General features: G+C 36.1%; 1 protein-coding gene across 1 annotated transcript in view; it reads right to left on the reverse strand.

The window, feature by feature from the left end:
* RANBP17 (RAN binding protein 17) overlaps positions 1 to 26,008 on the reverse strand; it is a 163,508-nt gene that overhangs the window by 125,530 nt on the left and 11,970 nt on the right. The window contains exons 7-14 of the mRNA XM_074916209.1: positions 24,312 to 24,477; positions 21,596 to 21,669; positions 21,024 to 21,143; positions 20,616 to 20,762; positions 19,311 to 19,483; positions 16,513 to 16,706; positions 12,690 to 12,795; positions 11,011 to 11,146 (exon numbers count right to left, since the gene is read on the reverse strand). Coding sequence (XP_074772310.1) covers positions 11,011 to 11,146; positions 12,690 to 12,795; positions 16,513 to 16,706; positions 19,311 to 19,483; positions 20,616 to 20,762; positions 21,024 to 21,143; positions 21,596 to 21,669; positions 24,312 to 24,477 — 1,116 coding nt within the window. The remainder of the gene's footprint in view (positions 1 to 11,010; positions 11,147 to 12,689; positions 12,796 to 16,512; positions 16,707 to 19,310; positions 19,484 to 20,615; positions 20,763 to 21,023; positions 21,144 to 21,595; positions 21,670 to 24,311; positions 24,478 to 26,008) is intronic.

Below are 26,008 nucleotides of genomic sequence, written 5' to 3' on the forward strand. Positions count from 1 at the left end.
TTACTTACTGCAGGGTCTGGGAAATTAATTCATTAAGCTACTTAAGTTATGAGGATATGAAGCCAACATACCGCAACAAACCCAATATATTTTAGATGAGTAAGTCACAAGATAGCCTCTTTTTTTTTTCTTCCCCAAGATGCCCTATCTGCTGTTTATTCCATCTTGCTAAGTTGGTATGGGATACACAACACAAGTGGAAAGATCCAGCAGTTAGAAGTTACTTAGAGAAAAGAATCTGCTTGAGGTAAAGTGATAACTGAATTATTAAACAAAGAAAATAATCAATATAATAAATAAAAAAAATATAATAAATATGAAGTAGTGTATTTTCTGTCCACATCACTAGATAGTGTCATTACAACCAAGTCCAGTCATCAAAGACAAAGAAGCAGCATGTAAGCCAAAAAGAAGATGTACATGAAAGCAAAATTTGAAACTACTTTGGTAAAACAGAAGGAAGATCACTAAGCAATGTAATAGTTCCTCTGTGCTAAAAATTTTTAAATACACTTGCATTCAAAATAGATGAAAAATGCCAAAAGATTAATTCTCTAACATTTATCCCCCCAATCAGCTTTCCCTAAATCTCCATTTTTGAGACAGGTAATCAAATTAAACAAACTAATGGCTATCACTCACTCACCAAGGGAATAGAACAGAAAATTAATTGATGCAAATACTTAAAAGTCAACTACTACCACGCCTATTTTGCATATAAAAACAAAATGTGAAAAAAGAGGCCTTTCATTAAAGATCCAAACATCTTTGCATGTGTGGAATGAATTACAGGTGACTTAGTCTAGTTTTGCAAATCAACTATCCACCTAACTTCACAGGAAATTTCATGTTCTTCTGTCAGCATAAATACTAGACATTTTAAGAAAGCAAATAAATGAACAGGCTCAATCTCATTCTTCTTCAAAACATACTTGTAATATTATTAGAAAAGTATTTTTCTTATTCTCTTATTGGCATGCAACAGGTTTTTTTGTAGTTAAATTGTTATACGAAATTGTCTGAAATGTAACTCTACAAGGAGAAAAATGTATCATGTTTGCAGCATTTTGTGATAATACTGTACCACTGGTTTATCAGCATTTTGCTGTTACCACAGCTTTTCTCTTCTCCTGCCACCACTTTAATTTGTTCTGGGCACTTGCTATTAGAAAAAATAGTAGTCTCTCTCAAATCACAAATTATACTCACAACCAAACAACCCAATAATATATTTGCCAAACACTTAAGAAGTCAATAATTTGGAGTGGAAGTAGGATTAGTTTTTAAGTCCGCAAGTGATAGTATCAATTCTGAAACATTTAAATATTAGTTTACAAATATTGCTTATAGCTTAATAGCATCATAGACGTAACTTCACAAAGATATTGGCTCTAGACAGTAATTATATCCTCAGCCTAATGTTGCAGTTAATGGACATACACATTTCAATGATAATTGCAGTGCCTGAACATGATAATATGCCTTTATTAGCAGCTACAAAATAAGGCTCAGTTACAGCCAAGTGCAGAACTGAACTATGCTAATTATTTATTTTTAAGATTGCCTGATTTGTGTTATAAAACTCAAAAATAAAATAGCACAGCACTTAAACCCATGCTTTAATTGCAAACGTGATCAAATAATATCTATATAAACATTCATGCAGGTTTTAGTTGTCACGAGCAATGAGCCAAAAGATCACAAGTTAGTAAGATAAAGGTGTAGATAACTGAACAGCAAATACACTGCACTTAAGAAAAAAACAAATTTTAAATATTTAAAGATTTTAAACAACATTGCAAGAAAAGAAGGAAGACAAGGAGTATATAATGTAAAATTTGGGAAAAGAGAAAGCAAAATAGAAATTTCCCAAGCAAACACAGAAGCGGAACTGCTGTATAGTCCAAGAATAAAAACATTACTGATTCCTGCATAAAACAACGAAATGGAAAATGATGAAATTGAGGATATGTAATATGAAGAATACAACTCAACCTGATGAGGAATCCAGTGTTTATGACTCTGCAAAGTTCTTAGTGTTTATGTCCTGATAGGTTCTTTGCTGTACAGAACTTCCAGGTAATGGAGAAATTCAATAAAGAAATTTCTAAAAGTAGTTAAAGAACAGACACAGCGTATTGTGAATTAACGTTTACCAAGGCATTTTAAGCAAGAATTGCTGTCTAGTCCCACGAACTAAAACGCCACAGATTCTAGCCCCCATTCAGAACACTGAACTGCTGCAAGCCAAACTGGCAACTCCAATCCCACAAAAAGATCCTACAATTCAAAGTCTGAGTTACAGATTTCACTACTTTTGTGGTGTGTCCATGCTGGAAGGCAGATCTTTTGTTCAAGAAACACTAAATATTCATTTTTGCTCTTTGAAGCTTTGGAAAAAAGATTTTTCTTTAACAGTATGACTAACATCACCAGGAAATTAACTGTCAAATATTTGTCCCTTTCAGTCTTATCTTTCCAAGCATTTTGACCATACTGAGTGTTGAGTGTATGTAAAATGCTTGAAATTGTAAGTTTGTACCTTGTAATCTCTTAAATTCTGGTGGTAAGCATAGTATCTTACTTGCTCTATTTTAAAGCTAAAAATGTTCAGAAGAAAAAGTTTATAAAGAAGTCATTAGTAAGATTTCTTAGGATGTTTGTATCAGTTCTACAGATTTGGAAAAATCCTGCAATACTATGATCACTCACCACGATAATATACACTTATTTTGATTTCTGTACTAGCAATCATGTTCTATTTAATCCAGCATGGACTGTTACATGACTTTGGAGGCTTTTATGACCAGCACTATGCAGTTTCCCTCCCACCATTTATCTGGAGAAAACACATAACTGTTGTGTTTGGCAAAACAAACCCAGTTCTGCTTGTGACATTCCTTTCCTGCACACAAGCAGAGAGGGAAGGCTACATGCTGCCTCAAACAAAAAAGAATTTTATAACTGCTGTTGAAGCTTTTCATCAGGACCAGATGGGGCCAAGCCCCACTGAAGTCAACCCCTACTGTCTTTTCCTATATGAATTGCAAGGATACTGGATGAGAACAGTGTGGTAGCTATGAAACAGAGTTAAAATGAGATTTGGCCCAGTGAAGTGAAAAATACCAGTGACAGGATTTTTCTTCTGAAACAACCATTCTTTATTTTTCCTAGAATACACCATAGAAATAAGTTGTATCCAATTCTCACTATGATGCTTCCTTAACAAACTCTAAATGTTAAACTTACATGAGAGGCATTTCATGCAATCTGAAAAATATTCAGTTCAATTAAAAATAATTGATGCATGGTGAAATAATTCTTCCCAAAGCTGCTGTAAAATCTTCAAAAAATAAAGCTACTTAATAATTTTCATCTCCTACAGGCTAGAGAGAAGCATTATTGCATATTAAAAATTGGAGTGTAGTTTTCCCAGAGGTAAAAGAAAGTTATTAAAACAACCTATTTATTGTTGATATAACTATCCATTTGTGCTACACAAAAAGTAACAATTTCAGTACATTAAAAGAAAAGCTAATTAAGGCATAATTAGTATTTTCTATGTTTTGATAATTAAGGGTTAGTTGGCTATTTCTTTTCAAATTTCTATTTGATGTACCCCAACAACGCCTTTAATGAGCAGCTAACACTATTGAATCCCTGATGGCTGAGGAGTTTAGTGACCACTACTACATTACTTTCATTTATCACTGCCTCTTTACCTATAAATTAAAGTAGCCCTGTAGCTATGTTGATCTACTTTATATCAATTTCTTCATCCATATCAGCTGAATATGTATGGCATTAACCTCATTTACTAGTTTGGAAAAGCTGAATTAAAATGAGATCTAATTTCTAGTGCACAGAACAATTTCAAAACTGCCTGCTAATTTCCAGCACCTGTCAGTGTTGTGATCTTCACCTCACTGTAATGAAATAAAACAGTATATATATTTTACATCTCAGAAAAGGATAATAATTCATAAGTGTTAAGATATCATTAATCATGAAGATGCTAGGACCCAGAATCTTTTATGACACACACAGATCAACACCTTTACTTGCAAAGATCCCCACTAAAGTCAGTGGGACTGGTGCAGATCTCTGGGTCTTACACTGTGCAGGATGAAAAGTAGTCACATTCTGCACAACTATGGGCTTTTTGGGTTTTGGGGGGCTTTTTTAGCTAGGTCATGTTTCTATGTCTGCAGGCAATGTAATAAAAGAAATATACATATAATGAAGAAATATCAGAATAACATGTCAACAGAATACACATCAAAAGACAAGCCTGTGTTCAGTGGTTAGATGGTATCTGGTTACATGCATTTTTTGCTTTCAGCTACTGCAAACAACATACAGCAAGGAAATTATACTTTTTCCTCCCCTCTAAACACACTGCAGTCTAAATTCTAAACGTCCAGGTATTTTTTTTATCATAATGCAGATCTACCTCATATGTCAAGTCTATAATTTAAAAGCTTTAAAAACACATATAGTTGCAATCCTAAATGTTAATACAGTAACTTTATACTGACCACATAAGCAAACAAAACATGTTCTGGATAGAGTAAGAAATCCCATTTGCGTCCCCCCACTTGATATTCACGCTTCAACTTGTATTTGTAAATGTTCTTTAAGAAACATTAATCCATACTTTTACTTCCTTCTTCAGTCTCCCCTGCCCTATATCGAAAACCTGACCAGATTCCCCAGACTGCTCATCTGATGCACCCACAGAAGGTGGCAGCTGCATCTCTTCATTCGTACATGGAGCTGTTTCCCAGAAACAGAAGAGTCCAGATTCTAACTCCTACTTTGCCACCTTGTGTTCCTATCACTTTTACTTAAGGCTGCAGCAAAGGAAAAGCATGGCTTGCTGAAACACCCTATTGCCAGTGATTTTCACTTCTGGAAGTATCCCTCAAACTAGACCCACCAGGCAGAGATTACCTCCAGGCTTCTCTAAAGACATTCAGGGCTACCGTTTGATTACAAAGAGCAGAACAGGGAACCACTGATTGCTTCACAGTGGAGCAAAAGAGTTTACCTAACTGCATTTTAACCAATAACTTATTTTTAATACACAAAACAAACACTAACCTTACAAGCATAACTATTCTGGTTAAGATAATGGGTGGGATTTCTTAAAAATTGCTCTGCTTATATAAACTGAAAACAGAACTCCAGACATAACCTGTAATCAGGCTCTGCTAAAGAGCACAGCTCACACTTGCTATTACTAATGTTGTTTCCACCACACTACGCTTACCTTCCACGTGAACAGGTTCCAGTTTTGACCCCTATGTTTCAAGAATAACAATAGTAACTAAAGAGATAACTTTAGTTAAATAGCGCCACATGCTGTAGAAAGTAAACATGACAAGTGCAAAGCAGAATGCCACAAAAAACCTGGAGTGTAAATAAGGGACATGCTAGACACTTCTTTATCCTAATTCTACACACTACTTAACACTTACTAAATATATTAGTAATTTCTTTCTCACATATAGAAACACTGTAATTGTCCACTAAACATTTCTATTTTCAGTCAGAAAATACTTAACTAAAAGCATTCCCCTAACAAAGAACTTTACTTCTGTATACATACATTTTTCAAAAGCGCACTATTAGAACAATTCTTAATTGCACCTCAAGAGAAAAGTCTTCAACCAAACCGATCTTTGTTATAAAATCACTGTAAACTGTGTAGATATGAAAAACTAAACACTGTTAGAAGTGTCAGGACTTCAGATTCTGAAGATGCCTTAGTATTAAATTTGTTTCAAGTTAAAGATACAATTCTAAGTTAACTTAAGAAATTTTACTAATTAAATTAGCTAAATTAAATTTCCTATGATATATTAATCGGCAAAACTTATCCAACAAGTTACAGCTTGATTTACTTTTGGCAAACTCTCAGTACCAATTAGAGACAGTTGGAGAGCCAAATACACCCCCCCATGCCATCAACTGCTGATGCAGCCTCTCCTCTCCCAAGGGGCAGTTTGGAATAGATGCAGTTTGAACCACTCCAGGGAAGACTACAAACCCCTCCTGTTGCTTTTTTCCCCCCTCCAAGGACAAATTGTCTGGAAGCAGGAAAAGGTCCTGGCTAACAAGTCCTGACTTTTTATTCTTGTTTAGCATAAATTAGTGTCCCAAGTACAAAAACGATGAACTATATTTATTATCTGTGTTAACAAATACACTCTGCAACAACACAAGCAGCGTTCAAGCACAAGGAGCAGACCTCAATGTCTGGTCTACCTGCCACAGAAACGTAAGAACTTGCGTTGTAACTCATGAAGCACCTGCTCATTACAAGAACTCTGCTCTAACCCACAATAGAGACAAGTAAAATACATTCTTAGCATCCCCCAACTTAGTTTTTGCACTTGCCACGGGAAGTTACGCAATTTAGCAGAGATGTCACCAGATACTGTCTCTAAACTGCAGGCTATCCAGTGAAAGTCCCACCTGTGGCTGGATAACTAAGAAGAGATTTTCCTTAGCGTGGATAAATGAGGACTGAACTCATGTTCTGAGCTTGAAAAGGAGTTGGACTCCTCTGTCAACTCTCATGTCCAAAGCTACTGTAATTCCTGTCACTCTCAGCACTCATATTCCTCTTTTTAAAATGGCTGTAACGAGTTGCTTGAAACATGTCAGGCTAAAATAAAATCTGGAAATAACAGAAAAACTTCTTATCGGTGGTTGATCAACATAACACACAATACAAACAGAGGAGGGCTCATTTCCCAGCAAAGCTTGGTTTTCACTGGCTAAGCCACAGCAAACAACCATGACCATTTATAATAGTCTTATTATGAAGCATGAGATTAGACCAGCAGGACTTCTGGTTTATTCTGTACTTTATGGAAGAATGAATTAAGTATACCTGGACATAAATCAAAAGCTCTCATAGCATCCTGGGTAGTAAACACCAGTACTCCATTACTGGTACAGTTAAAAAAGCTTTCCCTAAGTCTTCTTTCCTACAAAATTAAACCAATTACAGCCTGTCTTTCCCTTGAAGGTCCCCGAAAACATCTGATCACTAACCTTTCTATAACAACTCTCAACATCCTTGATTTTTTCGTCACATCCCAATATTCTATTTGCTGAACTAAAACAAAACAGTATCTTCTGCATCTTACTTGTGTTGTTATACTCTCCCATTTCTCTACAGTTTTCTCAAAAGCGTGGTGCCCAAAACTGAACACGTTGTTCCAGCTGAAGCCCAATCAGAAACAAATACACTGAACTGAAGAAGAATTCCAGCATCTGACACAATATTCCTGCTACTTTAGCCACAAAGATGTATTTTTCTTGTGTACAAAAAAACCACATACTGTTACCACATACTGCTACACAGCATTTTCTGAAATAATGCTGCCTGGTCAGAGATTTCCCAGTGGTAGTCGTAAACAGAAATTTTCATTCCTGAGTATGGTGTTTCACCAACATTTTAAGCTTTCTGGTTACTTCTCCAGCTTATGAAGATCTTTCTGAATTCAAATCCTGTCCTTTGTGATCATTTCCTCTCAGTCTAGTGTCACTTGCAAACATAAGTAACTAATTGTATAGCTGTTGATATGTTAAGAATATTGGAAAGAAAAAGTCTCATTCAAAACAGCAATGTTTTATCTAATAAATAACGCGTCTGATGTCAGGAATCAAATCTGAAGACAATATTACACTAACAGTAGTGGCTAACAATGGCACACTATGGTAATGCTAGAGCTACCACAGAGGGAAGCTGAGACTACAATTTCAGTAACGCACAGCACAGTGGTGTTCCAGACAACATACTTTCTACTACCCTGCCAGCATTCAAATCAGCAATATGCCACAAAAAGACGATTACAGAGGCTAAGTCATATCAGCATTAAAACAAAATATGTATTGATAGACAATCGATATTAATAGTGCTGTACAGTACAAGTGAATCCAGTCTAGTATTCAGCAGAAACATAATATTCATTCAAAGGTCTATCTGATCCAAAAGACAGTATCTTAATGTATTATTTTTGTATTGGAAATGCAATGGTAATAAAGTGTATTACAGTATCATGGAAGAGATCTACAAGGTTTTGCGATTCTTCCTTCGACAGCAAGACCCAGTGGACTGTTTAAGAAGAACGCATTAATTTACCTAGCCAATTTTCTTTATCTGTAATGAGTTTGCTTTTATTATATGCACATACTTAAGAATATGAGTTAATTAATGAACAAAATTTGTATATTTATATAGAAGATTACTTCTACAATTTCATTAGACTACTCAGCCTTTTTTGTAAGTATTGTCTGATTTTCTGTATGCAAGTTAATGATCAAATAAAGAAATATTCTCAAAAATTATTTCAACATGGCTGAAGCAAGCAGAATTTCCATTATCCACTCTGTAAATAAAACAATTCAAGCAATCCTGAATATTTATATAAATGTGTATTAACTTAGTCATTTGATATATGTCTGTTTTTTCCGCTTCCAAGTGTGAGCCTTTTTATTGCGTATTTGTAGATAGCTGCCAGCAAGACACAGTATCAGAGGATTTACAACTGTGAGGGTAGAATGCCATCTGCTGCTATACTTGCTGCTACAGCAGGATAAAACAGAAGAATCATACAAGTGCTGCCTTCTGCTTTTCTCTTAACTGTAAAATGTATACAAGCATCTCATTTTATTAAAAATTTAAAAAAAAAAAAAACAACACCAAACCATCAAAACTGGGGGCTCAGATGCCTTTACACACAGCTTCTGTTATAAGATCTAACTAAATAATGTGATGTGGACCATGGGATTCTATCAATGCAAATGAGAGACTGTTGTATCAGGCCTACTAGAACAAATCAGAAAAGAATATGTAATTTGATTGCAAACTAAATTTTACTGGTATATAATGTAATCAAATATAATCAAAACAATAAAAACAAAAAAAAACACACTTTGAAAATGCATTTGTAATGAACTATGGAGTTGCTAAATTGGGGACAGAATTTAGAAACACCCCTTGAACTGTTATGCACCATGAAAGCCTTGCAAAATTCCCACTTTCCCAGTCTGTTTACATACAAGACACATGTCACAGGCAAAGGCAGTATATGGAATATTTTATATTACCAGTTTGATTCATGTCCACTTACCAGGGCAGGGGAAGAACCAAAACAATAAAGCAAAACAACACAAAAATCCAACAGTTTTCCCCCCATGTCCTTTTGGTAAAAGTTATTTCTTGCTGTTCAAAGTGCTCTTCAATAAAAGCAGGTTGAACTAGATGATCTTTAAGGTCCCTCCCAACCCAAACCATTCTATGATTCCATGAAATCAAATGGAGACATTAGCCTGCATTTTATTCAATAATTAACCATTTAACCTTCCACACACAACGCAATCGCAGAGGCAGTCTTATGGTTATACAAAACACATTGCTGAGCTGAATAAATTCACATGTATTGAATTCTGGTGTAGTTGGCAAGTGCTCAAATTTTACATTTTTTTCTAACAATAATGAAGCTCCAGGTGATAAAGTATAAATAATGCACTTGAGTTTTTTGCCTGCTGCTTCACCCACACACAAAGCTTGGGTATACAATCTCCTATAATTATCTGTTATAGCATACTATACGTTGACAGGACTTCCCCACGGTTACACCTCAGTCAGAATATAAGGTAAAATCAAAACCCTCAAAATCAGATAGAAAGAAAATCTGGAAATTACAGATCAGAACAATAACTACTGTATGCCCATGTTGCCTTTGAATTGCCATCACTAGGAGTTTTTGCAAATGAAAATACCAGGAGCCCGAGTACATTTTTACGGTGTGCCTTCTGTTACTTAGCATTAGAGCAGTGCACCATATTTAAAAATAACAAATCAGCTTTGACAGTTGAAACACATTGCTTTCATGAAAAAGTAATTCAGTATAGTGTAAAACTTTATTTTTAATATTAAGTGAGGAGCCATTCAATAAAGTTGAAGTACAGTTCAAACCTGAAGGGATAAAAGAATTCTTGAGATTGGGACTATTCACCAGAAAGCAAGGATAGAGTACTACACAAGTAAAACCAAATCTCAGTCACTGTCACAATTCTTGCTAAAGATTTGCTTGGGGCTCCAACAGAATTCTTTCAGTCTTTCTCAAGATCAATTGATCTCATCTTACTGACATTCTCTTTATAACATCTATATTATGACTGTCCCCTACAGTTAAGGTGAATTAACTGCTGCTTCTTCAAAAATGCATCTTACTTTTCCCTCTTCTCTATTTAAAATGCAGAAAAGCCAAGTAATGTGAGAGATACAGTGGAAACCACATAAATGAGTAACTGTCAAAAGAACAGAACTATTAAAAGAATAAATCTTGTGTACCCAGCTGTGAAATATAACACAATATAGCAGAACCCAGCTAAATGTTTGAAATAAAAAATTGAAATGCAAAGTAACCTAAAATTGTTTAATGAACATAGCTGTTAAAATATTAACTCCTGCATACCAAAACTCAAAAATATACATGGTAGGAAGCCTGCTCAGATGAACAACACATTACTAAGTTATCTAGCCATCTATCTAGCCATCTATCTAGCCATCTATCTAGCCATCTATCTAGCCATCTATCTAGCCATCTATCTAGCCATCTATCTAGCCATCTATCTAGCCATCTATCTAGCCATCTATCTAGCCATCTATCTAGCCATCTATCTAGCCATCTATCTAGCCATCTATCTAGCCATCTATCTAGCCATCTATCTAGCCATCTATCTAGCCATCTATCTAGCCATCTATCTAGCCATCTATCTAGCCATCTATCTAGCCATCTATCTAGCCATCTATCTAGCCATCTATCTAGCCATCTATCTAGCCATCTATCTAGCCATCTATCTAGCCATCTAGCCAATCAACCAACAAGCTAAGCTCAAAAGCTTTTATGTATAGGATATATTGACCTGCCAATTTCTGCACAGGCTTTGTTACTTCATATGTTGTGGTTTACAGCAAATATTTACCTTTGAGGTGTGCTGAAGCTGGTCGCCCACATATGTTTTACGGAACTGATCCAAGAACCACAGAATTGCCAGTTCTACTTTTTCATTACTACACTGTGGTAACTGGGCATCCATCAAAGATATCAGCTGAAAAACTCTTAATGATAGAAAAAAAAAATTCAGGAAGAATTCTCAAATTAAATATTGTCACAGCTAATTTCTTTAGGAACCCATCAGCCATTTTTTGCTTGCTGAGTTTCTTCTAGGATTTTGTTTTGTTTAGATGCTAATTATGCTAATTGACCACTATTAAACATAAACATCAACATAATGCTTTTCTAATTACTTTGTCACTTGAAATTTTCTCAGATACTTATGTTATACTGTGGTGAGTTTGTAAAATGTTTTCTTTCTTAGAGCATCAATTCCATGATGAAAGAAACAAATTTGAGAAGCATGGGTCTCAAACTGCAAGATAAGAGCTGTTCAAGTTCCCTGGAAATTAGAAGTATTATACTTAGAAATAAGTTTACATATGCACTATATAAGGCACTGTTTGCCTCACTTCTTCCCAGTTCTGTCTCTCCTAAAACATCTGAGCAAACATGTATTTTCTGACATAAATTCTTACTTGGTATATATCTCCATATTACAAGGACTGATTTCAAAGAATCAATTTCAGCCTATGTCAGCTAAGAAAATTTAATACTTTTCTTTTTTTTAAAGTAATATTATTTAATTTCCTGTGTTCTTTTACTATCTATCCCTTAAAAGCCTAATTCCCTAGCAATTCAAAAAGTTATTCTCACCTTTTGCCAATTCTGAAATATATAGTCACTGGCTTAGAAATCAGTAGCTACTTCATCTGTAAGCCTGTATATTAAATCCTCTCACTTTTAATAAAAACATAGTGGAAGATTGCTAACACCACAGAGCCCCAGGGTGGATTAGGAAGGCAAGAAACAAAGGAGAAAATGTAAAGCTTTCTATCCAATTCTAAGTTGTATGCCCTTTTTCATGTGTTAGCTAGTGGATGTAAATAATGGGATCAAATATGCATGCCCATTTTAACATACATGTGGGTGAAAACAAGGATTAAGTGTTTACCACAAGGACTACGTGTTTACCACAAGGACTACATGCCATTCACAGTAATCCCTAGCTCACTCCTTGCCCTAAAACTTGCAGGAAAACTGGCATGTATGTTTTTAGATCTAGAGCCTTCCTTTTTATTCCAAGATTTAGTCTAAAAATAAGCCTAAATTTTCAGTGGTTAACCATCAGTTCCTCTGCACTTCTTCACCCATCATAATTAAAGGAAGTTGTGCAGAAAATAATAGCCATAAATCACAACTACTAAAATTAACACTTGTATACAATTATAATGCACATATAAAACCAGGTAGCTACATGGGCATATCTAAACACTGCTTATGGTGAGACACATATTTGCCTTTAATCCTCTTCCCTTCCTCTGAAACACAGTTTTGAAATTACTCTCATTGCTCAGGATGATGAATCAGGAAAGATCAAAGCCAGTGGAATGGTCTCAATCCACAGAAAGTCAGTACAGTCCCTGAGCACCCACCAATCAAGAACTGGACAAAACCCCAAGACATTTAAATTCAAAATATCTGCTGATACTAAACATCATTTAAAAAACCTATCAAAACAAAGAATTCAAAACAAGCAATACTTACCGACAGGATAATTCTCCATCCATGACATCATGTTCATCAGTACTGGTGTATGTTAATCGTCCTCCCACAAAAGTACCCACAAAATAGACAAGCCATGCCAGACATCCTAACATTAAAAAGCAAGAACAGGTAATGATTACAAACCATTATGCTAGCACAATACAGTTCCATAAGGCATCAGTAGTTCTATAAGGTATCAGACTGCAGAACGCTGTCAAGAGAACAGTTAGGTTTCTCCCTTTAGCAAATTTAAAACCTGCCTAGACAAATCAACTAACAAAAAATTCTGAGCAGAACTGATAGATAAAGTAGAACAGCCTATTAACATGGACACGCTTATTAAAAAAACACAGAAGAACTAACCTAAAATACAAATTAAGCAAACTCAGCCTGGTGAGATTAGATACACAATTGATCAAGTATCCTCACTTGCCTGCAAGTGAGTTACTTCAAGGCATGGAACAATTTTGCCTACAGTGGGGCTGTTACATCTACTTATCATAGCATTAGGAAGTAATTGAGACTCACTACAATCTTCTTCTCAGTTCTATTTCAAATAAAGAATTATTTGTAATATTAAACTACTATCTGAAAGTATTTGTGCATAAGAAAATACTTATGTCCTAAGTCAGACTTGTTCTTCAAGAAAAAAGTTCGTGAACTACCACATGGTTTTGAAAGTCTCTGCGGACTGTTCTCTAAAAGGGTGTGAAAGACAGAGCTCATCCATTTCAAGCCATACTGTCATGCCTTCTGATCTTCCCGATTATTTAGCTGTCCGCTTCCACTGAAGCACTTAAAAGATCCACTGGCAAAGTCCTTACCAACCGAAGTACTATGTAAGGAGCATGCTTTCTGTAAAGCTAAGGTTCCATCTATGACTCCTTGAGTTCATGTATGTACGGTATTTTGTACAGACTTTCAAATACTGAAATCCTGCTTTATAAATATGGAACCCTTAAGTAAATAGACCGGTTAAAACCTCAGGGTACCGCTAAAAGTTTCTTCCTCAACTGAAATGCAGAGACGATAGGGCAGTAAAGATACTTTTAGACTCCATTTCATTTGGCAAAATATACTTTATAAATCAACATGAATTGACTGAAAATAACAACACAGCAAAGACAACCTGGAGGAGTTTCCATTTAAGTTAAATCAAGTTACAGAAAAGGCTTCGCAGTGAGATATTTACATAAACTAGAAGATGTCTTGCCCTCATTACTAGAATTTTACCAAGTGTTGACCGCATAACTTACAAGAGTGAAGCCAATACCTCGATGAATTATGTGTTTGCTGAACTCACTCTGAAGTTTAACATAAAGGAAAACTACAGATAAACAAATAAGGTCACGTTACAACTGTAAAAAATATTTTATTTTGGATAATTTCTATGTACATATCAGGACATGCACAGTATCTACCAAACGTCTTATTTCATGTTTGGTTCAAATCTCTGATAAACTAGTTTTCATTTACATAACATAAAACTTCACTTAATTTCCCTCCTGTTTTGCACTGTTGAATTTTGAAAAATCCAGAACTGAGAGAGCACAGAATGCTCTACTTTCTAAGTCCTCCAACCCTAACAATTAACAGTTCTGAGGTGTTCCAGCATCCTTATGGCCTGAATCTGGTGACTATACATTGTAAGTAATTATCTTTCAGTCAGAGGTATATAGTACAGTGTGTTCTATACATAAATAAGATGCTGAGATCAAATCACAAAAAGATAACACAGAGTATGGAACAACATGCAGATGATTTCAACACAAGTACAGGAAAGCATTCAGGTTTATCTTAAAACTCAAGTCTTATTTTTTAAAAAATAACATACAAATATGTAGTACGGTCTGAAATCTGTAACAGAAAGCACTCTGTGACAGGGAATAAGTGTTGACTTTTGAGACAAGACAAGATATATGAAGACAACTTCTAAATATCTTCTCATATTGTTCCTGTTCCATTCCTAATAATCTGGAAGGATAGTATCAGCTGTCCAACAACCAACATATTTCCCTGTTTCAAGATCTGTGCTTCTTCACAAACAGGGCACATCCAAGGAAAATACCATCAGACACACTACATGTTGGACACACAGATGTTAATATAGGACACTAAGAGACTGCACCATCATTAGCAAAACACCAAGGAGCTAAAGTGTCTAAGAGAACAGACATTCCTTAAATGAATTCAGCATTAACAGTTACTAAAGAATGACCAAAGATGGTATCAAAAAGCAACTGTGGAGTGATGCTAGCTGGTTCAAAGAGCAGAGCCACCACTTTGGTCAATAGGGTTTTTTAAAATAAAAACCTGTCTTCCTTTCTACAAATTCCAGTAGCTAATTTTTAAGTACATAGTTATTTTTCTGATGATAGCCCTCTTCTCTTAGCACAATACCAGTGAATAGGTATGACTTCTTTCCCTCTTTTATACCTTCAGTACTTAAAATTTTCAGTGCTTTTGCAATTACTGAGGCAGACAACATCTTTTCTTTTAGAAAATAATTATTGCTGTAATAATCTGTAATTATGGTTTATAACAGCAATAATCCCAAAGAAATCAGTCATTACCATAGATCACAAGTAATCATTAACTACTGTTAATGACCCATTTCTTGGGGATTATTGTTTTAGTAAACCATGACCGTATCACTATTGATACAGAGAGCAAGACAAGATAATAAAATGAGATCTTAATATTACATTAACTTATTTTGTAACATTAAAAGCTATTAAACATCCAAATTTAAATATGTATATCTAGGGGATATAACAGTTATTGTTCAATATGAGCACAAATGTTTACTTTGCAGAAAACAAAACACAGTATTTAAACTGCATCAAATGTTTTCTAACGCGTAACAGCCATCCCCAGAGCACTGACGCTGAAAGACTCCAGCTGATTGTTTCCCTTTGGCCCCCCATGACTGGGGAATGGAATATAAATTCAGACTGCGGCTGGTCAATGAAATCAGGTCATTAATGAAAGTTCTCCCAAATAAAACTTGATGGGTGCATGGAAGAAAGTAGAATTAATAAAAAAGGTAAGTAGGAGGTCTTATATAATTAGTGAAAAAATGGCTCCTACATAGAAGAAAATCAGCATATTCAAACTCAACAAAAGAACAGCAAAATAAATCACAAACATCTAACAGCATGCAAAGAAACAGCTGTATTTTATGCAGTAACCTGTCTCACCTTTTCAAAATAACACCATTTATCCATGTACAGATGCAACAGCCATAAGATAACTATATTAGGAAAGAGCCAGTAGTTATAAAGACAATTTAAGTAAGACACAGAGAGGACTGAAATAGGGAGGGGGAAGTACTTATTATTTTTACAACTTACACTACAATAAATAACTTGAGTTTCTTGAAAGTTAGGTAATTCATCTTAATAGAGCTGTATAAAATAAATTAAGGTTTTTAATATTACATTGATTTTTACAGACAGATAAATACAAAAAGAACGAAAGTTAATATCTTCATTTTCAAAATATGTTCATCAAGTTGCAGCTGGTTCCCATGAGGGCACCTGAGGCACTAAAATGTTGATTTTCAGAAATTAAAAGTTTTTACTGCTCTCATGTATATATTTAAAGATGTAATAAGATGTTAAAACAAACACATCTTCTGGCAATGTATCCTATTTAATACAAAGACAATGAGTCAAAATGTGGTGCAAGGTGACTTGGATCATTAATTCCTATTTTGAGAAAAGGTCTAATTATATCTGCCATAAGATCACCACTTTTTTTCATATGCAAGTATATGGTTATTGGCACATAAAACAGTCTAAAAATTAAATTAAATACTAACCTTCCTGAACTGTGATTTCTAATGGATTCCTACTAGAAGAGTGCAATAGTTTTTGGTAGTTTTGTGCATTTTGGTCAAACAACTGTACAAGAAGTGTACAGGTCTTTTCGTATTCACACCTGCTAACTGTGCACAGTTGCTCCAGCTGTTGGAAAACTGTAGCTGTATCATCCAGTGGATCTTCTAAACCATCTCTGGAATAGAGATAAAAAGTAACCACTTAGCCACTACTGCTTACAAAGCTGTTTTCCCATCCAGATCTTGTACCATTGTCACTAAACCGATGAACTATAAAAGCCTTAGCAGCTGGTAACTACAACAGACAGACTTAAGATCTCCTTTTACTTACATACATACCCATACACATCCACACAAACACAGAACAGTATTATATTTGTGCCTTCCTGGTAACATATTTTAAAAACGCAAAGAAGAGAGTAGATGAGGCTGGCAGTATCAACACAGAAAGGTAAATCCTGAAGAACTGACGTCCACTGTGCCTGAACAGAATGTATTAACAAGCAGCATCTTTCTCAAGAGGATGATGGGAGGAAAGAATGGAGTACTTAGTAGAAATGGATTTTGCATATTTATTAAATTAAGCTCAAGACCATGATAGCAAAGCCAACAAGCAAGCTTCAGTAAAATTCCATGCAGCTGCTTTATAAATCTTTATTTTAATCTGCTGTAAACAAGCTGTGACCCTATGGAATGCCTATTAACAAAGAGACCAATAACTCCTGCCATCAAGTGTTAACTATACTCATTATGCAACTCACAATAGGAAAGGTTTATTCATCAGAAGGTTACCCTTTTGTTGCATAGGCAACAAAAAATCTACAGATGAAGATAACATCCAAAAACCTAACACTGCTAACATCCAAAGTTTGAAAGATAACACAGCAGCTGAAAATCCTGATGTTCAAGATGGTCTGAAACAGACCTCAGGTATTCACAAATATTTGAAATAAAAGCTCTCCTTTTAATTTGTAGAAAAGCATCTGCTTGTAGGAGAATCATTAGTTCCTCACTGACCCTTACTGAAAAGGGAGAATAGCTATTCAGCACCACCACCCCCTCCCCCAAAAGGGACAAAAGTGACTTTCCTTTCATTGTTCCAAGCTACCTCTTTTCTGTCCGAGGGACCAGCTGGATGGCTCCTGAATGGAGGGTGATATTATTGACTATACTGGTTTGTGAGAAAAATGGTCATTTCAGAAAACAGGATTTGTTTGCAAAGATGTCAATCCCCTTGGAGCAAAGGAAGAAGTCTTGTGAAATGAGCTCCCAGACACCCCATGTTTCTCAAGAATGGTCTGGGCTTTTGATTTTAAAGTCTACATTTGATATTGCTGTCTACAGAAATGCCACAAATGAGGATCTTCATCACAGAAGACAATAAGATAATACAACAGCAGTATACAAATTACTTAGAGGTAGGAACAGGTACATGCCAACAGCATTACCAAGGCTGTCTTAAGAATGATACAGACTGGTGGAAGAAAAGGTTGGTACATTCCTCATGTTTTCCTTGTTGGTTTTTTTCACAGATTAGAAAGCTTACCCCTCCACAACATAACAAGGACATCCAGAAGAATCTCTGATCAGTGCCAAAGAAAGAATCTGAATTTTCAGTGCTGATGGTGATGCTGATGAAGATAACAGCACATTTCAATGGAGCTGGTCATGCCAGATGGATTGACCCTGAAGTTCAGCTCTACTGAGTGCTTCAAGTCTGGAAGCTGATATGGAATGTACCACTCAGTAGAGAAAAAAGCTGAGACATGAAGGTTCAACCCTGTGATTCCACAACAGAAAAGACAACTTTAAAATGCCAAAAGAAGTGTAGGCTGGTTGAGAGAAGGCCCAGGAAAACTGAGTGCACCTGAAATCAGCTGCTCGTCCTTCCCTGTCCCAACACTGGATTCTCCCCTAGGTACTATTAATTCTTGTTCCCGAGACAACAATTGAGAAGGTCGCAATTTTCAACCATTAGGAAGTCAGCCTTTAACATACCTATGGTGATAATAACATAAGGCAAATAAGACCAGCTATATCTTAGTCACTAAAGAGTAAGATGACAGATTACATAATTTGCAGACATGAGATTTTTGGGTAAACTGAGACAAAAGGACAACAATGGTGAAGTTGAATGCACTTCCTCACACAACCCGAACAAATGACATCATCTCAGTAATGCAAAATTGAAAAGAAAAAGCTTGTTCTGCAGTACTGCAGTCTGACAGGAATTCACAGAAGACCTTGGAGAAAGTTAAATCCTTTCAGCAATCTAAACTCTTTTTTCTCATTTGCTATATTATAGATTGACTATAAGATCATTTACTTAAACTATTAAAAAGAAGATTTGAACTAAGAAATTTTAAATTGGCCAATTTCAATCTTGCCAGACTCTAGCTTGTTCTATTTGGTCTTGCCCATTCTTGTGCATGGGGTTCATTCTGCTTTCCCCCTAGAAAGTGACTCATTGAGAAAACTTATCACAGCTGAACAATACAGTTGATTTAGATAGTCCTAAACGGGAGGGGGGGATAGGCTTTTTTCAAAACACAAAGGCCCATGAGAGGAAAAACAATTAGAATTTACATTTTATTTTGGCCTGGATTTAATAAGCAAAAAGAGTAAAATTATATCAGCCAATTAAGACAATCTAAAGAAATTGCTATGATAATCAGAACCAGTGTACTTTGATTTTAAACATAACCAAAATATTATATGCCAACAAGTCAGAAAATTAAGCATTCCATATTACAGTTTTAAAGTTGCAATTACAAGTTTACCTTATAACTACAGGAACACATTCCAGTCTAGAAGTAATATAAGCTTTTGTTATCTCAGGTGCATATGTATCTAAGAGGTGGGGTTCTGCCGTTTTCACAAAAGGTACGGATGCTACCATTCTCTGCCACAGAATTAGCAAATAATGAACACTATTTGGAGCGAACTCCCAGTGCTATAAGAAAACAAAACATACTTCTGTTAAAGCATCCCAATGTGAAATTTTAGTTGCGAAACATGATGCTTTCATCTAAGTAGTCTTACTCATTCACATAACTATGGAAGGACCCAGTCAGAACTGAGACATACTATGGCACACATTATAGAGTAGATCCAGAATTACTTGTAGGCACTCTCCTCCTTCAAGGGAAACCCATGATTAGAAACTCAGAGCTAGACCTAGATTCTTACACAGTGCCTGGTGGGATTAAGTCCTATAAAAGGGCCACTCAGAAATCCTAAATGTTGAGTGTAAAACTGTCTAGAGCCATCTAACAGTAAATGTAAAGAACAGATATGCATCTCAACTTTCTTTTCCAAGCTTATGGAGCTTCTGTTGGCAACTTGGGAATTCCAAAGTCAAAATCTTCTCCTAAAGGTCACTATCTTCAGCTGCTATTCTGAAGACCAGAGAAAAACTCTGGAGGAAACACTAAAATAACAATTGTAGCATTACTCAAACAGTGTGCACACCTTTATCTTGGTGTGTATCAAAAATAAATCTGTAGAAGTTTTAATACTGAGAATCTTGATCATGTGATATGTGTCCTTCTCATACAAATAGGAGTCCCTCAAAAATTTAGACATTATTCCACATAGCTTTTGAATCCAGCTTGGACAGGAACTTTGTACTCAGCAGCTCAGCATACAGGCAACGGGGGTGGGGGGTGTACATATATACGCAGAAAAGTAGACCTCAAGAACCTAGTCAGTGTAGGCACTTCAAAGTTTACATGGGAGCATATGTGTAAGCATTTTAGGGTTGGATAAGGGTTTAGTTTGTTGGATTTTTTTTTTTTTGAAGGTGAGGACTACTTTTTTGAAGGCTGGAGGATTAACAACCATCTATCTCCTAATTCAGTTGTCATTTTCTTCTTTAAATCTGCTCCCATTACAAAACTTCATACAAAGAGTGGGAACCAGTTCTAGAGAATTTGAAATCTAAGTTACATCACTGTCAAAATATATTTTTATGTAAAAACAAGCCTCACCACCTCCTCAAAAAACACCAACACAGAGAACCAGGATCAGTCCTCTTTGTCATTCAAGAGTTCAAGAAAAGAGAATACTTCTGTAAATATTCTTACCTGTAGACTAGTAATAGTAAAATTTGCTATAAGTTGGATGACTTCTGGGTAATCTTTCACCATTACTAGCTCTCCTAGTTGATAGTTTGTCTTTAGTCGAGCCAAAAACCGACAGAATTCATGGTAATTACCTGGATCAGATAAACCCTATATTTGAAGAAGCAAATTTTTAAAAGTTAGCAGTTTCATCTAATAGAAGTTTTATTAGCACTATTGCTAATTGGGTGACAGTTCTATTTGCATAGGAGTTTTGCTTTGTTTTGAATAGAAAATCAAAGCAAACAGATACCCAGCTGAAAGTGGTTTTGATAGATTCAGTAGACTGTATATGAATGAAGACTGTAACTCAAAAAACATTGGCAGTTGTGTTAGCATTTCAAATAAGTAAAATTAAAAATAAAGAGATACCTGTGGATTTTCAAGTATTTGTTTCACTCCTTTGATTAGATTACCAAGATATTTGGCACGTTCTGGATTGCTGAATAAAGACCTCCTTGTAGAAGCAAACTGAACTAAACAAGAAAGTGCCTGAAGAATAAAAAAAAAAATACCGTAAGATTAAAAAAATTCAAACTTTAAGAATAATAATCTCTTAGCATCTGAAGCAATACAACCTAACTGCTATCTGTAGTACATTCTGTGGCTAAAGATTATTTTTGTAGCAATGCCTATACAATCATTGAAGACAGCTATGGCTCAGTTTTAAACTTCCCTTTTACAACAGCTTCTGACTTCACCAGAATAATTAGGTGGATGTTTTCTATGTGGCAGAGCAGTGTTGAACTGGGGGAGGAAGCATTTGAATTCTTTCAAACTCAGAAATTAAAACTGGGGCTGAAGAGACATTTTGACTAGGTATTGAGCCAGGGGTCTCAGAGCATGCTAATACACAGAATAAAACAGGGTCTTCTGGACAAAGTACAGATGTAAAAAGACTATTTTCCTTAGTTACTCAGTGTAAATCAGTAGGTGTCACTTACTAACTGAGACAGCATTGGTGGAAGGGAATGATACAAATCAAAAAACAGGTCCAAGGTCTCCGGCTCCAGGAAGACTATGGAAAAAGATTAAGTTGGTTTTATCACTCTCCACAAGCAGCAATTCAGTATCTGTATTTTAATAGAATAATCTTATTTTTAACAGAAAGAGTAAGAGGTATCACTGTACTTGAGAATAAACTATTAATAGATACATTATTTCACTACACAATATTAAACAAAGCACTATGCTCTTTTTACCACATTTAATCTATCCTATAGTTCATAAAAAATATTTCCCTTCAGTGCACATGACGCAATATTGTGTCAGTTGCTTACAGAACGCTGTTCTGTATATCTACTGATGCAGGTAAACTGATTTCTTCAGGTTACTACAGTAATACACTAGTACAAGAGAGGTTCCAGATACTGAGGATTATTTTAGTCTGTATTTAAACAAATGCAAGTTTTTAACAAACATTCCACAGACTATCCTGAAGTCTAAAGACTGATAAACAGAAAAAAAATACTTAAATCACTGAGTTACCAGTTCACTGTGGAATCACATCAAATGAACTATAACATTACCCTGTTTTATGAAGGGGTAACAACAGGGTAGAAAAAGTTCTCCAATAAGTCATAATTAAATAACGCCAAAATTAAGTAACACTGCAAAATTGTTCCATTTAGAAGCATGATTTTATATGAAGACATGCAAACTAGAGCATCACATTACAAAGGTTAATTTCCTTAGGTACTCTCTGTGCTTAATGACTAAAGGAAGATCCCTCCAGGGACAATTTAAAATATCTAATCTAAAATCTTGGGAAAATCTATCCCCTTCTCCTTCCTTGGGCGTCTTGGAAAATTACTGTCACTTGCACAAATTCATCCTTTTGTCAGTATTCCCCTGCTTGCCATGTATTATTGCTCTTCATCCCCCACACTGAAACTAGAGAATCATCTGTATGTTAACAGAGAAGGAATGGAGTTATGCATAGAAACTGATGAAGAGTAGTACTGCTGAAATAAGGAGGAATATCAAACACTACAGAGTGTCATGCTATACAGGTAAGCCAGGTTTAAATCTCCCATCTTGTGTATGGAAAATTGTGAAGTTGCTTTAGCTAGATGTATCAGACTTCCAATCAGGCTCATTTATTTTGCCAAGAAGCAGGGTAAATTCACCTACAAGGAGCTCCATGCTGCTAGTGCTAAACTGTGTCCATTACCCAAGGTAATTTCATTAAAGATAGCTTGGACATTGTATTGGGTTTGTGTGGCCAGGTTTCGGTAGCGGGAGCTACAGGGGTGGTTTCTGTGAGAAGCTGCTAGAAGCTTCCCCTAGTCTGATAAAGCCAAGGCCAGCCGGCTCCAAGACGGACCCGCTGCTGGCCAAGGCCAAGGCCATCAGTGACGGCGGTAGTGTCTCTGTGATAACACATTTAAGAACAGGAAAAAAAACCTGTGTGGCAGCAGTCAGAAGGGAGGAGTGAGAACACGTGACAGAAACAACTCTGCAGACACCAGTGTCAGTGGAGGAGGGCAGGAGGTGCTCCCGGCACCGGAGCAGATTCCCCTGCAGCCCGTGGTGCAGCCCCTGGTGAGGCAGCTGTGCCTGCGCCCAGGGGGGTCACCGGAGGAGCAGGTGCCACCTGCAGCCCCGGGAGGAGCCCACGCCGGAGCAGGGGGATGCCCGAGGGAGGCTGTGACCCCGTGGGAAGCCCACGCTGAAGCAGGCTCCTGGCAGGGCCTGTGGGCCCGTGGGGAGAGGAGCCCACGCTGGACAGGTTTGCTGGCAGGACTGGTGACCCCATAGAAGGGACCCACGCAGGAGCAGTTCGTGAAGAGCTGCAACCTGTGGGAAGGACCCACACTGGAGAAGTTCATGGAGGACTGTCCCCCTGAGGAGGAGGGAGAGGCAGAAACAACAGGTGATGAACTGACCAAAACCCCCCATCCCCTGCACCACTGGAAGAAGGGAAGGGTGGAGGGAAGTTGTTTTAATATTTGTGTTTATTCCTCATTACCCTACTCTGATTTTGGCTGGTAATAAATTAAATTAGTTTTCCTGAGTTGTGTTTGTTTTTCCCGTGACAGTAATTGCTGAGTGATCTCTCCCTGTCCTTATCTCAACCCACGAGCCTTTCATTACATTTTCTCTCCCCTGTGCAGCTTGAGGAGGAGAGTGATAAAGCAGCTTTGGTGGGCCTCTGGCATCCAGCCAGGGTCAGCCCACGACAGACACATTTATGCTAGACCACCATCTGCACTGTATAAGCCCTGGAAGTCAAACCTCTGGAGTTGAAGAACCAAGATGCAACCCTTCTGCTGCCTTCATTAACGAGGTCACATACTAGAGCAAACAAGCATGCACAAAAAATTTTCAGAGTTTTCTCATCAGGAAGAAGACAAGAGAAAAGAGACATGCTACAAATGCTGTACCTCTTCAAGGTGTTCATATGCCAGAAATGAGGAGTATTCAGTGCCTAATTAGAATAATTTTATTTACTGTGTATATCTGTTATAGACTACATTCATTATTTCTGTCTGTAAAAATAACAATAGAAAAAGTGTGAGAGAAATAGCAGAAGAGGTTTACCAATATCTCACCAGCAAAAAACTTTACTCCACCTTAAAATTTATTTTATATTTGCAAGTACTGTGATGAAGTTACACAACCCACTTCAGAGTACTAACAGTTTTGATCCTTTCTTACTTGTTCTCCAGTTTGTTGGAATCTGCACAGTGCATAGGTCATCTGCAGATTCATCAGCTGAATTCCCAATAAAATCAAAATTAAGACAGTTTAGTACAAGCTTCAAAAGTTGCATTGCTAGACTTTGTTGCCGTTGGTCCTGAAGGGTTAAAGGTTTTGCCAAGAGCTAAGGAGAAAAGAAATCTTGTTAGGTTATCTGCACAGAACATGCTTTAAAAATAATTTTGAAAAGGAAAATGTATGGATATAAAACTGCAAAGTTCAGAACAAGAGGACACACACTAAGAGAAAAATAAATCCTTCAACAGTAAAAGTTACAGTCTTTCCTTAAAGACAAGGGGAAAATCAGAGACATCTTCCATGTCAAGTTAAAGCTCCCAGACTTCTAAATAATTTCTGAAAGCCTGCTGAAATAATCCTTTTGCATAAAATACAGGTAGAGCTCAGCATGTCACTGACACTGTTTGTTAAAACAGTGCCAACATTCACTGCAAAAATTAAACTGTGAGGTTTGATGTTTTTCTGTTACTCCAGACCAGCATGGAATATACATCATATGGGTAAAAAATATCTTAACAATTGATTATTTTTTCAATTATTACTTGAATTATTATTATTTTTCAATTGATTGTTTTTCACAGTATTCATATCCAAAGATTGTTCCTTTGGTAAGTCTAGAAAAACCTGGCATTAAAAAACAATGAAATGAACAGTCTGTAATCTGAATGTACCTATTCACATCACCTGCATAAACAAGCAGTCAGTGTCTCTACTGCTTTATAATCCCTGTGATGTCAGAGTAAAAAAAAGCACTTGTTAAGCAAACCAAACTGTTGGGATTTAGAAGTCTATTCAACATACTGTAAGAACACATTTTTATCAATCCCCTTCTGTAATGATAATAATTTAAATAACATTTTATCTTAAAGAAATTACTATCTCAAGATTACACACATAATATTAAGGCACTGAAAACCATCCTCAAATTCATTAGTCACTGATGCAGTTTGTGAACATTAAAAAGAAAACTGACATAATTTTGTCTAGAAAGAATAAAACAAATGCAAATGCAACAACTTTACCTAGTTCATCTGCTCCTTATTTAGATTCAAAGTCACATCTCTCAAGTTTATTAACCAAAAGTTCTAAAATTCAGATGATAGGAATTAAAATCAACTGTGCGTCATTAGATGCCTCATTAATGTGATAAGTGTTGCACCACATTAGAATTGAAACTCAATTACGAGTTCAGCTTTGAAATCAACACTGAATTTCTGTGTCTTGCATAAACATAGCCTGCTTTTCTACCAATCTTCTCTATAACTTTTAAACTCCTCTTGAAATTATTTTAGTGATTTCACATGTTAGTTGAGCGTATTTTTCATTGTATTATGGACACTGAAATACTTCTAAAACCAGCTTCCTATATTAAAGCTGGTATTATAAAGATACTAATTATCATTTTCTTATATTTGCCTGGAAATCTGTGTGATGTCACTCAGCAAACCTTTCATCATATGGACTAAAAAATTACCTGTAGATCAGCGGAACTTAACAAAAGCTAGGAAGTGGCTGCCACAGGATACAGGTTCTCACTCATACATTTATTGTTTTGATGTGTAATGGGGTTTACTACATATAAGAAGATTCTTCCAAAAATATCCAATTCTTCTTTTATATATGATTTTGCCATTAAT

This window comes from Athene noctua, chromosome 12 (genome assembly GCF_965140245.1).
Source record: "Athene noctua chromosome 12, bAthNoc1.hap1.1, whole genome shotgun sequence".
In the NCBI taxonomy this organism is placed as follows: domain Eukaryota; kingdom Metazoa; phylum Chordata; class Aves; order Strigiformes; family Strigidae; genus Athene; species Athene noctua.